General features: G+C 41.1%; 1 protein-coding gene across 1 annotated transcript in view; it reads right to left on the reverse strand.

Moving 5' to 3' along the window:
- Positions 1–15,074, reverse strand: part of ADAMTS17 (ADAM metallopeptidase with thrombospondin type 1 motif 17) — a 192,240-nt gene that overhangs the window by 21,123 nt on the left and 156,043 nt on the right. Inside the window, exons 20-21 of the mRNA XM_056347461.1 lie at positions 5,598–5,802; positions 1,846–1,998 (exon numbers count right to left, since the gene is read on the reverse strand). Of these exons, the coding sequence (XP_056203436.1) occupies positions 1,846–1,998; positions 5,598–5,802 (358 nt within the window). The remainder of the gene's footprint in view (positions 1–1,845; positions 1,999–5,597; positions 5,803–15,074) is intronic.

The raw sequence follows: 15,074 nt of genomic DNA on the forward strand, positions 1-15,074 counted from the left end.
AAAATACACAATTATTTCATATTCCTCTCTATAAAGAGAATCCTGGTCAATTTGCATGCCAAAATGTTTTGTCAGCCCACAAATAAATAAATAAATAAATAATATTATTTCACCTGTTAACACACAGGAACTGTTTGTTTTGGCCAGCTTGCATAGACTCCATGTGCCAGGTTATGAATAAAATAATGTTCATTACTCTAAACGTTCTGTGATACAAATTCCTGGCTCAGCGTAAATGCAAACCTTTTGTATTTCTTAATACATTCTTAATGTATTGGTTCTTAATGCATTCTCCAGCACTGACACCATTAAGTTCATGTATCTATGACAGAGTAGATCTGAAAATATTTGTAATTCCTAATCACAATGTGAAAAAAAAAGCAATTGCAGATAAGCCAATTTGCCCATCATGGGCCTCTATTTCAGTGGATTTTGCTTGCTGGAGTTTGGGTTTTTGGAAAGCAAAATGCAACTACTGTATCCCAGTGGTTTCTGCACATGCCGTACATTCCAGAACACGAAGTAGGCTTTCTGTTTAAAGAACAGTACAGTTGCAAAGATAAGATAAAACCAAGCTGGAATATAATATTCCTGGGAAATTTTAGTTCTTTATGCAAACATGAAGTCAGTAATGTAAAGGATGCTTTATGAACAACACTGGCAAAAGCTGAGTTTCTCACATTGCCAGGCTCCTTCCCAAGCAAAACTACCTATTACTTTAAGATCAGAGCGCAAATACAGATCAGAGTCTGCTCTGGTTTAGGCCACTGCATTCCGGAATTAATTCCACTGATGTCACTGGAGAAACTAAATTCAGGCAGGCCTAAGTGAAGGTAAAATCCAGCCCTGAGGAAGGGACTGATGGTTTTGGCTCTGCCTTTAAAATCATGGCTTGCTTTCATTTCAGGTGGCTGGAGTAAGTCTAGGACTGGACTATGCTGTGTAGGTCCCAGACCAGCATGAAATTCAGCTGCGCAGCTCTAGTCTTGCATCTGTGGTAATAAAACAGTATACTGTCTGGCTCTGCATGCAGGACCTGCATGAGGCAGAGGAAGGGAACTCAGCTGTGAGTGCTCTGTTACCCTCTGTTTCTGTGTGTCTGTTAAGGCCTCCCTGTGCTTCCCCCCAGTAGTATTCAGCTTAACAACAATTCTCCCAAAACTTCAGATTTATGACTTGTGGGATGTGAAGACTAAGGTCCAGCTCTCTTCTCAACTCCATTATGATGCTTTAAGGGAGACAAAACTCTCACCACAGCTCCCTTGCGAGATTTCCCTTTTTCTCAGCGACTAGGTTCGTAACTCAAAGTACAAATTTTTAACATATATTTACACTCAAGGAAACCAACCTTCTATTTTCTTTTTAGCTTGCCCAGGCTGGGCATGGGACACCTCTTTAGTTTCCTACACTCCTGGAAGATAATGTTAATAAGCTCTTTTCTGTAGAATTCTACCAGAACTGTTAAGAGTTTGCTTCTTGAAATATGGAAAGCAGTTTGAGCATCATTTATGAAGTAGCTTTTTGACAAGAGAGTCCACCTGTGGTGGGAATCTTGTGTAGGTTTTGCCTTTGGATGTTTAAACTGTCATTAATACTCATTTCTGTCCTGCTTGGAATACACTTCTCTAAAACTTGCTGGGTCATATCCACAAGCCTGTGTTGCAATGTTTGATTTATAAATGGCATAAGAGGAAAAGTTTAAAACCCAGCAAAACCTCCAATTAAAATCAGTTAAACCCTTCCTTTCCAAATATTTAAACTTCAAATTAATGCAGACAGCACACAGAAGCATAGCACAGAACATCTTTGCACTTACAAAGAATACCATGTAGTGTTCACTGTTACCTTAGACCAATCGCCTGTTTTCCATTCATAACAGCCTGTGTGATCTTCACACTCTTCCTCATCTCTTGGCCTTGTGGCTGCATCACATTTTCCTTGAGAATTTGTGCATGTCACTGTTCTTTTCTGAATACCCTTGCCACAGTCTGCCGAACACTGCAAAACAACAGGTATTTGTCTTCTGTTACATGATGCCTAGAAATGATAACTTTTTTTTTTTTCTGGGCCCTATGCAAGTAGCTTCCAAAGAGCAGGATATCTGGTCACCCATGTGTTATCTTTGCCAAGGGTTGGCTGGAAATGATGTTTTACTGGGGAATTGGTCTTGATTTCATTGACTGCTAGGTGGGTAAAGGACACTGGCATGAACTGACAAAGAATTTCTGTTTCAAAGAACCAGTTCAGTAACAGAGTAACAGATCTGCTGATGCTGTCACAGCCATCTAAATGCATGCCACTACAAACCAGCATAACTAGTCTCTCTGCTCTTCATGCCACTGCAGTGGTTAAGAGTGAGAAATTTTCTTGAAAACCCACTGGGGACAGATGGGTGGAAAAATGATATATGTACCAAGTGAGATAAAAACTAACCTCCTCTAGCATGTCAAGTTCTCCCCTTCAGGGGATCAGCATGGAAAAACCAGTTGATTTGACACTGAATAAATAGTGAAGATATGAGATATTCTGTGAGGTCTTTTGAACGTATTCCAAGAAGCTTCTCCATCCAGGGGGTCTATGCTGGAAACAAGCATCAGCTTGATATAAATTACATCAAATGGACAAATCTCAGCATGCCTGTCTAACCATCTTAAAAATACAATCCAGGCAGTTCTGACCTGCTGGCCTTGTTAAGGACATGAATGACAAGCGTTTATGAGCTGGCAAGCAAACAGACATGCCTTTAAATACATCGGAGCACTACAAAGTGACTTCTTGAAAATCTGGGAAACCTTCCACTTAATTTACTATGTGCTGCTCATGGCGTGACCTCCTTACGGATGTAACATCTTTGTAACAAGCACAATTGTATAGTTCTGCTAGATACAGGGATGAATTCTTTCAGGCTTTGCAGAATTCCAGAAATTGCTTTGCTGGACTTCTCAGAGCACAAGACTTGCCAGAGATCCCAAGCTGGATCTCCCTAAATGGTACCTTAAAGCCATGAATTTGCCCCAAGTTGTATAGACTTTCCCAAATTATATATCATTTTCCTCAGCCCTCAGGGTGGACTCCTCAGGGTTGCACTCGTTCATCTCAAACTACAAAGCACAATATATAAAATCTTTCAAATGGTGCAATTTACTCAAAGTAAATCAAACTGAAGTGGGAGTATTTTTCACAGTAGGAGAAATCTCTAGGTGGGTTTTACAAGCAAGTCTGGGAAAAACACCAACTGTTTGTTCTTCCCACAAGCTTTTAAGTAATTCACAGATTAATACTGCATATACTTTCCTAGACAAAACAGCATTTGCAAAAGGTTTCCAACAGATCTTTGGTGGTCACATATAAATCACCCTCTTTAAGAGTTTTTTTCTTTCCCCAAGTCCTCTGTTTTCATGAAGAATTGCTTAACATATAGATTTTACAGAGATTCCACAACAGAGCAGTCTACAAATTAATGAGCGCAGTCCCTGAGTGTCCTGCTGAGATCATTAGGTCTTATTTTATTAACAAATCACTTAGTCAAATCCCACAAGGTTTTGTGAAGGACCAACACAACTTTGCAGTTAAGACACAGCTCCTTTATTTGAAAGAAATCTATATTTTTTTCTACTCTAGTTCCCTAACAGTAGAAACATTCACGTTTTTCTGACAGTATTTTTGTCATTACAAACGGGTTCAGCAGTGTTTTGTCCAAAACAACCTCAAGCTTTTGGCAACAAAAGGGGAACTTAATTTTTTCCACAACAAAGATTGCATTGGAATTTGCTTTAAAAACACACATTTTTGGTTGGGGACCAGACATCAATGTGGTCAACTGTTTTTTGTTGTATAACCAAAAAGTTCAAAAACATACATGAGAAAATGATTTATAAAATGATACCACTACTGTGATATTTACTCCACAACATCAGATTAAAATGTTAAGGATTAAAGTGATTACCACTGAAGAAAGTCCTAGTTATGAGAAGTGTTCAAACTGGCAAAGCATCAGAAGTGTCCTGGAGTCAACTGTGCTACATAATAGCAGAAATGTGCCAGAACAAGAACCAATTTAAAATCAGGAGTGGGCTATTACAGGCACGACAAAAGGTAAATAAATTTATCAAATAAAAAGTAAGCCAGTTACTGAAAATATGATCTAAAAATATGATGTATTTGCAAACGTATTATGTGGTCAGAAATATGGAGGATTTCCACTCTGGAAAAAGTCTTGTAACTTGACTTACTCTGTTTCATAAAAAGGAGAGAGAAGTGGCCTGGGACTGTCAACAAAAGACCCAAGTAAAAAATCCCCATATAAACCAGGTAGGAACTGTAAGAATAGTCTCAGCTATAAACATTTCAGCTGGTCCAGCTATAAGAAATAAAGAGGGCACCATCTGAAAAGGGTTACTCCTATACAACGTACAAAAGACTTATCAGATAACATATTAAAACTTTGATGTGTTTCTCCACATCTTTTGAAATGAAAGAACTCAGAAAGAAAACAAATCTCATGCATTAGTGAACAGGTACCGTGTCCTACTGAAAGGAAACAGTACTCTCACTTAACTATCATCTCACTTGCCAAACAAAGATTTCCTGTTCAAAAGGTGGACAATGGAGCCATGTTGTGTTTGTTAAGAGACGCTGTTTCTCAGTGCAAGATCCTTTGTATCCTGAGCTTCTGCAACTTTTTAAGCACACTTCTAACAATAATATTTTGCAAAAGCTCTTTCACAATGCTTTAAACAGGAGCTCACTGTTTCAAAATAGAGATAAGTAACAAGGAAAGATCCGTCCCACAGAAATGACTGTTGGTGGACAGTCCCATAACACAGTCAGTCTGGAATGAGACTGGTAGAGCTGTAAGTACTGCGCCAAGAGTATTATCTCATTGTTCAGATGAGCCTAACAGATACAATTACCAAAATTAACATGGACATCCCCTTAGGACTGCTACTCACAAAGTACAAAGTTGCTCTGTATTAGCTGAGTTCTAGTCATGAACTGTAGGCATACTCCCGGTTCACTCTGTTGCTAAACAAACACAGGATGCCTAGACCACACATCATTTGTATCTGAAATGCATTTATAATATCTGAGAATAATTTATTAATTCTGAAACTGTGTGGAGATGCATCTTTTATACAAAGTATAACCAGCTTTTCCATGTTCCTGGAATTACACAAAAGAAGTTGGATAACACCCAAAGACTGTACATTCTCTGTAACATGCAGATGGTTGATAAATCTGGTATTTGTTTCAGACCACATTTAAATGGAGCCAGAAGCCCTGGTGGGTTACTATACTTTTGGCCTCAGGTCAGTGAAATGTTTGTTCCTGCTGGTCAGAGTTTTCAGATAGAAAGATACAGTTACTATAGCATGATATCTAAAACCTGCCTTAATAACTCATCTGGTATGGAATACAAACCTCAGCACCAAACTGACCATCTCAACAAATGACAATCCTACCCAGTGCCCCAACACTATGAGGCACCGAGTATGCTGACTGTGAGAACGTGCTTAATTTTAAGCACTTCGCTGGATTACGGCCAGTGTATCCAGAGCTGTGTGGAGTCTGGCTCCTTTCTTGATTCAAGTTCCTACCTTTGACCACTCCGATGCTTCCCAGATAGAAAGGCAGTCCCGTCCTTCACAGCTTTGTACTGTTGTTGGTTTGTTGCCAAGGCAGTAGAGGTCTCTCGTGTTAACGTAGGTGCCATTTTGCAGCTGATAAACACAAGTTACTTCCCGGTGCTGGACACCTTTCTCACAAGTAGCAGAGCAGGGACTCCAATGGCCAGTCACCCAGCTGGGAAGAAGCCAGAGAAGAAATGTTTAAAAACTGGTGGGATAAAACATTAAGCTTCACTTAAAAGCAGTGACAAATGGACAACTCTTCCTAGATTTGTGGGTCCTTTGATGATGCTATATTGCTGTCGTGCTGAGATCATCTGATCACCTTTGGGAGATGAAGTGTGTGAAGCAGAAAATTGCTGGTATACAAGTGAATATCCACTCCTCTCTCCATGTTAGACAGAAACACAAACTCTTCATAGTTCCCTTTAACCCCCAGTCTCTACAATGTGGCTGCATTTTTCACCTCAATTAAAGACAGACTTGTCTGCAGATTACCCTATCCCACAAATATTGTAGCCTTTGAGAGATACCTGGAAAAATGGCTCGTACATCTCATGCACATCGCTGTGCAGTGGAGCTGTGCAGCGAACCTATACTTACCGCGTACAAACAGGGATGATGCTACAGCCAGACACCTAGCCCAGCCTGGTTCCTCCACTCCCTCTCTAGCCTGCCATTATATGAGCTCAAAGCATATATATCCTCTACATCCCAGACTATTGGGAGACAAAGACAGCTCCTGCCTCACTTTTAGTTCACCCTTTCACGGCCGCTGATGAAATTTCACTTTTCACAGTTGGGCCTTCCAGGATGTTTAATCGGAATCTCATCTGTTTGAAGTTCATGGCATTAGGGGCCTCAAAAATGGAGAATAACTGGCCACGTTCATTCTTAAAAAGCTTGAATTGAATTTAATTGCTAAGGCTCAAGAAGCACTCAAAAACCCAAGACTTTCCTTAGAGAAAGGATCCTACAATGTTGTTTCAGAGGTGCCGTAGCTCACAAGGATGTGCCATAACGCAGCCTGGATGGGAGCATTTCTCTGAGCCTTTGGGATTCATTTACTTTGTAAGCACATTTCAGTTGCCATTTCCTTCCCCTTTGATCAAAGGGTGCTGGGAACAAATACATGGCCTTTGTTGTTGTTGTTGTTTGCTTTGTTATGTCTTTAAAGGCTCTTTGGCAAACACCCAGCACAAGGTTGTGAGGTGTCGGGGTTCCTCCAAAGTAAGGAACGCATGGCTGCTATGAGCAGTCCCAGCTGTGGGCACGCAAGGGAAACGAGGCACTCGCACCCTGCTGCCTTCCAGCCCAGCATACGGCCAACCGAAAGGCTCCCACTGACTCCAGCGAGTGCTGTAAGCACCACTGTGGTTAGAGCTGGGCTAGGAGGAAGTGAATAAAATGTCTGCGAAGAATCTGAATTAGGAAGTATGTACGGAGGGACAATTCTTTTCCTAAAGACAAACAGCACCGATATTTATGCTTCCTGCAATCTGTCAATGAGGAACATGTTCTCTGTAATTACAGGCATTCCTGTATGAAGTGAAAGACTGGAACAATAACTGTGCAGGCACTGTGCACCGGAAGGCTATCATGCCTTTCTCACCAGGTAATTAACCTTCTGGTCTGTTATTTAGGACTGTCATCAAAATTAGTATCCTTACACCATGAATCTTTTACTTGTCACCCAGTCCTGGGTTGTCTATTATGATAAGTGGCTCAAATAAGACTTCTCAAAAACAAGTCTGCTCAGAAATACTATGTGATTTTGCTGAAGGGTCCCATATTTCAGGTAGAGCACCATATGTGCCAACTTATTAACCAAATTTCCTTTGAAATTGCTGTGTAAACTTCTCCTAACAAATAAAACAACCATTTTCCATCTTCCCATTCCTGAACAGGGAAAAATCATTCAGCACACTTTGTAGAAACATCTTCACTTGGTGCAATTGTCAGGCATTCATTTGCCAAATGCTATGACTGATGACCTGGTGTGACAGCACTGACGACTGCATTGACAGTGAAGGCAGAAGCCATTTGGTTTGAGCAGGATGGGATCGGGCAGGCTGGCCATCTGTCTTTTGTGGAACAGGGCCCCGCTCAAATGTTCCTGTGCATTAAAGCAGTTGACACATCTGTGAATTTCTGTTGGCTAAAACAGCTGGCAAGACACCAAACGTGTTTCTCTAGACAGTAGTTTTGGTGCATCTCTGTGGCTGAGTGCTTAGTATTTTACTTACAGAATGGGAAAATGCCAGCTGAGTAATCGACTACTAGGGCTGAAAAGCTGACAAAAATAGCCTTGAAGTGCAGAAATTAGTGTTCATGAAAATTAATAGCCAGGCTCCCTTGATATCAGCTGGGCTCTGCCTTGTCAGAGCAAATGTGGAGGGAGTTATCTATCTGGGTGAAGGAACCGCTCAGCAAGGGCATGCATGGAGGGGGCAAGAGTGACTTTGCTTTATGAGCTGAACGTGAGTCACCGGGCCGGGAACGGTTTCTGTACAGGCTCTGCTGAACTAATATTCACTTCAGCACTGTACTCCCACTGTGATCTACAGCTACTGGCAAAAGAAAAAGGGACTGAAAGCAAAGCAGAAAGATAAAAATACATTCTTGGCAGAGGCCGTCTGTGAGCTTGCATTTAGGATGGGCAGCACGCAGCGTGCCAACTATTTCCAAGGTGCCTTAAGAAGTAAGGTTATGACTTTCCTTTCAGGAAAAAAAATGCCTTTTTCATATATATTTTTTTGGTTGTTGGATGGGAGAAATCACCTCGTTTCTACCGTGTTTGGTGTTCTCTAGTTAGTGTTGCTCTAGCACAGATATGACACAGTGTAACTGGGAAACTGGCACAGAAAACCCAAATATTATCATCATGAGAAGAATGATTGCACAGGGCATGAGCCAAACCCCAGGGAATCAATATAAAGCTGTGCCTGTGGTGAAAATGCAGTCTCCAGCTTTTTTGTCAGAGTGGCATCTGTATGGCCAGCTTCAGCTACCGATCGACTACATCCACCCCTGGTCCAAGCCCAGTGGTTACAACAAGGTGGGGCAATGATGTGAAGGATCACTGAAACCTCACAGCTCACTCTGTCTGACTGGTGACAACGGCTGCTTACATGGAATCAAAATACTTAGAAATTAAAGGCTGTTTGAAAGTGGTGGTTTTAGTTTCATACCCAAGAGACAAGTGGCAGATTAAATATTTGAAGAAGAATAATAATATCAGTAAAGTAGGCTATTTTCAAAGGCATCAAGGGGATGATCACTTTGACCACAAAACTTCAACCTCTCAGTAAAATCTCTGCTTGGTTCAATGGCTTGTAAAATGATCTGGCAAACAAGTAAATGCGAGTCGTATGTGCAGCACTGGCAGCATGCTGATGTTCCTCCACAGTTCTCCCAAAGCTCCCTTCATAAGCAGCTGAAAATATATTTTAGTGCCTCTGACACAGAATCACTGCAACTGTATTTCAACCACATCATTCACAACCAAAGTGGAAAGATAAGGGATGTATGGATAAAGTGGTTAAATATGAAAATTCCTGCCAGTTCATATTTGGAAAAGGCATGTGCAGCAAGTTATTAGCATAATTACTATCTGCAAGTAATATACATACAGGGAAGAAAAATGTGATGTACAAGTAGTATCACATTATGGTTACTATTAAATTATACTACAGACAGATTTTCCTCTCTATCTGTCATTACACCTTTTGGACACACCTGGATATGTTTAAGAATAAGAGTTACTTTTCATTTTTTTAAAAAACAGTAAGTATTTTTTCTTATGAAAATGTAAAAATAATTCCATTGTTCTAACTCAAAACACCAAGCTAGCTCTGTACTATTAACTAAGCCAATTAACTGTTATACACTAAGCCCCGTGTATATCATACAGAGCATTTGGCTTCCAGTTACATTTTAAGCCTGTAAACTGATCTTAGGGATTGCTTGACACCACAGTTCTTTTCAGTTTGGTCTTTCCCTCCTAGGTTACAACCTATGTTCTGTTGGACCATGCGAGTGCTCTAGCTGGAGTCTCTGGAGAGCTTGTCTTTTTCCAACAAGCACTGATTTACGTGACAAACACACTCCTTTTTCTCACAACCACTGGGATGGCTTTATCCTTGGCATTATTTTTTGTAATCCTACCTCTATAGAAGACTCAAGAGCCAGATGATCCCTGCTGGTGGTTAGATTTAGGAAGAAAGTGACGAGCTTTTTAGCGCAGATTTTTCTACCCAGTCAGTGGCTGTCTTTCTAGCTAAAAAATGCCCACAAGGGTGTGTTTTTCTATAGCCTCAAAAAGCTGGGATGGGCAGGACATGCAATCTGAGAGGGCTGTTTTAAATCTGTCTTCTGAGTCTCACTCAACCTCTGACCTCTCAGTATCTCTGCTGAGGAATTGGGAGTTCTTCTTCTAATCTGCTTTGGCAACACTCATCTGGCAGGCCCCTGGAGCAAACTTGAAATATCTTTTGGAGGTTCAGTTCATCATTTGATCTTTCTATGGTCTGGATTAGTCATTAACCTTGAATTATCCACTCTACCTACTTGCCTAAGACTCCCACATTTTCTAGGAAAAAAATTGTCTACAGCACTATGCACATAAACCCAGGGGAGATGAATGTCTGCAAATGAAGACTTGTAGCTAAGGATTTGGGAAAAAGTGCCATGAAGATAAAATGAGTCAAGGCTGAAGGATGGAATGGAGGAGCGCAATTAAAAGACCTGAGGCCACTTTCAGAGATCTGTAGCCTTTTATAACATAAAGCCATTACATGTTCTAGGGTAAATATTGCAGCCCATTAAATTTCACCTAGTTATATCTGTCTTGAGCCCCACAGAAGACCGGTGCCTGCAAGCTGGTACTGTTCTGCTAACTAAACATCCATGACATATTCACACATGCACTCACTATCTACAGGGATTGCATTACTTTTGTTCCCTCCCCAATGCTACAGTGAAATTAATTTTCCTTCTTTCACAGTAATAGCTTGGATGTGATCAAAGGCACATTTGCAATAACACAAATGTTTCTGTTTTTATTAAACCTGGTTCTTTAGAACTGGCTCTTAACTACAACTAGTTATGAGCCTGTACTACTGCTGAACAAAGTAACAGAGGAATTTACTACCAAACAAGACATAGCTGGTCTGAATAAGCACTTGTGACAGAAACTAATCTAAAGCACTGTAACGTGAGGCTTCTATTTCTAATAGATTTTATTGCATACCTTTTGGTTTAACGTACACTGTTGCACTAATGTACATGTAAGGGTAACTCCATGTCTAGTTAGCACATGTCTAGTTTTGTCTTTAACACCAGTTTGTGATGCAAAATCGTGTTGAAGTTGCTCAGTTTTCTGAGGCACCTGGGTGAAATTGTGGCTCTACTGATGTTAGGCAAAACTCAGACCAGCTTGCAGTGGGGCCAGGATTTCACACTGGATAATTTTAACAAGGACAATTGGAAAAGATTTCTGAGAATCAGTCACGTGGAATTGACAGTCAGATATTTTTTGCTTACAGCTATCAAACTAAGTTCATGTTTGAATATGCAGAAGCAAGAAAACACTGTTTACAAATGGACTCATGATTTCCATGGAACACGCACACTCTACTATTGTATCTTTCTCTCCCTACACACTTCGAAAACTCTTCACTGTATCTCTGTTATACTGGGGTCAAAATAATCAGGTGAATCTTGATTTTGGGAACAGGTTGTGCCACACCCGGTCACTAGAAGTTGGGGTTTTTTTCTTGGAAAAAAGTACAAGGAATCTAGTAGAATAATACAGCTGCTGATGTCGAAAGTAGGACTCCAAGACTAACATTCCTGTCTGATTGCCTTTATAAACAGTGCTCAGTAATTTTCCAGTACAGTAGTCATTCTGCTAACGGACTTGCCAACTTTCACTCACACAGGTTTCTTTTTTTCTTTAGTGATTATCATTTTGACAGCTTTATTTTTTTTAATTTCTCACCAATTATAAGATCAGCCACAAGACAATGTTTTATAATTTACAAGCACCTTGGGAAGTTGGTTTTTTTTTTAAATGGAAGACATTGTATTCTCCCTCCTCCCTCCTCGAAAATGAGCAGATGGCTCAATTTTGGAGGACTCAGTGTGGTGTTGGTGTCCTTCTTGCTGGCAGCTGCCTGAGTACACTAAGGCACAGAATATCAGCACTCTCAGAGCCCTTTTGCTGCGAGTTACCCCTACCCTGATCCACAGCTGGTTTACCTTTGATAGGGCAACTGGTGTCCAGCTCCATTCCCTGCCTTTCAAGGTAGGCAGTGCCTTTTCCTCAGCTCACACCACAGGTTGCAGTGTGAAGAGCATTACAGCAGGCAGCAGTAGGAGTGAATTTCACAATTAAATATTTTGCTAGATTATCCTGCTAATCCTTCTTTGTGGGTAAAGAGTGTGCTTGGCCTGAAGAGCCTCAAACCAAAGAAACACAGATCATTTAACATTTTAAAACAGGGCAATGTTCAACTATAAGGTTGTTGAGTCAAACATTATAATGGGAAAAACTGTGATGTAAGCCAGCCTGGGTGTTTACACCAAAGCTAAGAAACCTGTCTCATGACTCCATGTGAAAACTAATGCCAAATTAACTTCTGCTCTAACAAGTCATCTTCAATTATTTGATGTAAATGCATTCAGCAGTAGCTAACAAGCTCTGCTCATTCTACTCTCTCCCTGTTCCCAAGCCTCCTCTCCTTTTCCAGAATTGCTCTGCTGAGTTGAGTTGCTGGATTGGCTTGAAAATATCTTTTTGTCCTTCAGTAGTTAATTAATTACCGATTGCCTGTTGCTGCCTACAACCGGAATAAGTGTGATTTTGTCTCCTTCTAGTGGATGGTGACAACCAGAAGCGCCCACAACAGGACATCAGCTCACAGTCACAAAGGTGCCTCCTAGAAGTGTCTCGGGCTTTCTGGTCTGCAGCATTTGGCTTCTACTCCTGCAAGACCTGCCGGAGACCTGCTGCAGCTGCCCCGGGCCGGCAGCCCGGGCTGGTGTCCCCGAAGAGCAGCCACCAGAGCGCAGCATTGCCCCCTCGCTCAGCCGCCTGCAGCCACCGCGTCTTGCACAGTGTCCAGCACAGTCCTGGCAAATTCATTAAGCTCAAACTGATTCTAGAGATCCCAACTCCAGTTTTGGGAAGTACTTCAAAATGAGCTCTTACGTGGTGCCTCCTTGGATCAGAGGGTGCTAACATTGCTATTTATGCCAGATTTCCAGGCTAAAATGATTTGAAACCCTCCTTATGGCTGTTCCTTCTTTTCTTTTTTTTCATGTAACCAAATTCAAAACACACCAAAGGAGATGTTTCTTACTACAAGGAACAGATAAGGTTTTGAACTTGTTGCCATTGACCCTTGTGGATGATAAACATCTGTACAGGTTCCAAAAGAGTCTGACTGCATTAATGACAGAACATAATCATTTGGAACCATTAAATGTCTAGCTCAGTCCCTTCAGTTAACAGACACTCCCAATATGTCCCTCCAATTTAGTATAATTTCCATACAGCCCTGCAAGTAATTTGCTAACATTCCCAAGGAGATTTCCATCATACTGTTACCCCCTAAATTCTACTATTTGCAAGACTTCTACCTCACAAAATAAATTCAAAACTGTTCTGCTCCCTATCTACCTGTGATGATAACACAAATAAACATGGTGCAAACAGGCCAGAATCAGGGAGACAAACTGATTTCTGTATTCTTGGACTGTTAAGCAGAGCATGGTCACAGGTGGAGTCTAAAGGGAGAGGTGGACTCTTAGGCAGCAAAGGTCATACAGATAAGCAGCATGAGCTTAAATCAGACCAGGAATCAAAGCAAAGGGCACTATCCACCATCGCACACTGAGGCACCATGCTTTGAGCAGTCACTAGCCTTTCAGGCAGGCTGGAGAGGTGCTGAGCCAGCTGGGGCCTTGGCTGAGTCTTATAACTGGCTTCATTTTTTCCCCAGCGGGCACCACTGTGGTGAGTGAGCCCTTGGAGAGCACAGTGTTGGATTCCAGTCCATGATGGAAAAGTGAAAGGAGGATAGAAGGAAGAAAGAAAGAAATGATCCCTGTAGAATTCAGCATTCTCAGCAGCACGCCAGTTTTTAGAGCAGACGAGGACGTAGTGGTAAATGGATGCAACATGGGTTTCCTCCAGGCAAGACTTACTGGTTCTCTCTGATTAAAATAACTGATTTTTCAGACAAAGGAAATGTGGTAGATTTAATCTATTTGATTATCAGTAAAGAAATCCTTTTGCTGAGCTGGAATGCTTACATACGTTGGATAAACCGGTGATATGCTGGGAAACATGGATATCAATGTGCAATTTGTATGGTAGGTGAGAGCTGGCCACAGTGTAGTGCTATAAAGGAATATCAGGCATGAAAGGAATTTAGGTTAGTTACCAGTGGACTTCCTGAAAGATCTGTCTTGCATTCAATCTAATTTAGTATGTTCATTCATGACCTTGGCACAAAAAGAAGAAAACTGCTGAAAAATGGGCAAAAATGCTGACAATACAAAGTCTAGAAGCATTGTCAATGCAACAGAGGATTAGGATGTCATACAGAAAACTGAATAACCTTGACTACCGCAATAACAGAGAGGATGCAAATTAATAGCATACAGTGCAAGGTTGTGTGCTTAGGGACTAAACCCAAGCATTTCTGTGTTAAAGTAAGATTCATATGTTGAAACAAATAAGGGGGAATATATCTAGCATGACTGTAAGCCACAACTATTATGCAGCCATGAAAAAAGCAAAGCATGTATCAGGAGAGGTACTGCCGATGAAGACAGGAGAATGTGAATGTGTAAGAGTTAGAATGGACTGAGACTGGAATTCTCCATACAATTCCTGTCACCTATGCACTCAAATTACGAATATAAATATTGTAAATTAGAGCACTAGTAAAGAAGGTGACCAAGGGAATGAAGAATTGATGCATGGTCTCTGACCCAATAGGAAGTTAAAGAAAAGTAATGGATTAGCTCAGCAAAATGATGGAAGGACGCGATAACGCTGATTTGCTGTATCATATGGCACTTAGCCCAAGGCAAAGAACTAGGGAGGGAAAACACTGTGTAAGCAAAGGAACAGAGCAGAGGCAAGAACAAATGACTGAAGAATGACAATGAATAATTAAGGCTGGAAGTAAAAGATCTTGACCCACATGAACAGCAAGGTCACAGGAGAGCCTTCCAGTGAGGGAAGGAGACTGTGGAGCTAAATCAGTTTACGGAAAGGAGTCTACGATATGCTGCTAGTAGTAGCAGAAAACTAAGCCTTGGACTCAGGAGATACTTTCAAGTCTTAAACAGTGAAAATAAGGGCTCAGGTCTCCTGTGGCTTTCTGTAGACGAAGGCAGGGATTTCTGGTTTTTATGCTGTTGTTAAGCATC

The sequence above is a fragment of the Falco biarmicus genome, chromosome 7 (genome assembly GCF_023638135.1).
Source record: "Falco biarmicus isolate bFalBia1 chromosome 7, bFalBia1.pri, whole genome shotgun sequence".
NCBI classification, from domain to species: Eukaryota; Metazoa; Chordata; class Aves; order Falconiformes; family Falconidae; genus Falco; species Falco biarmicus.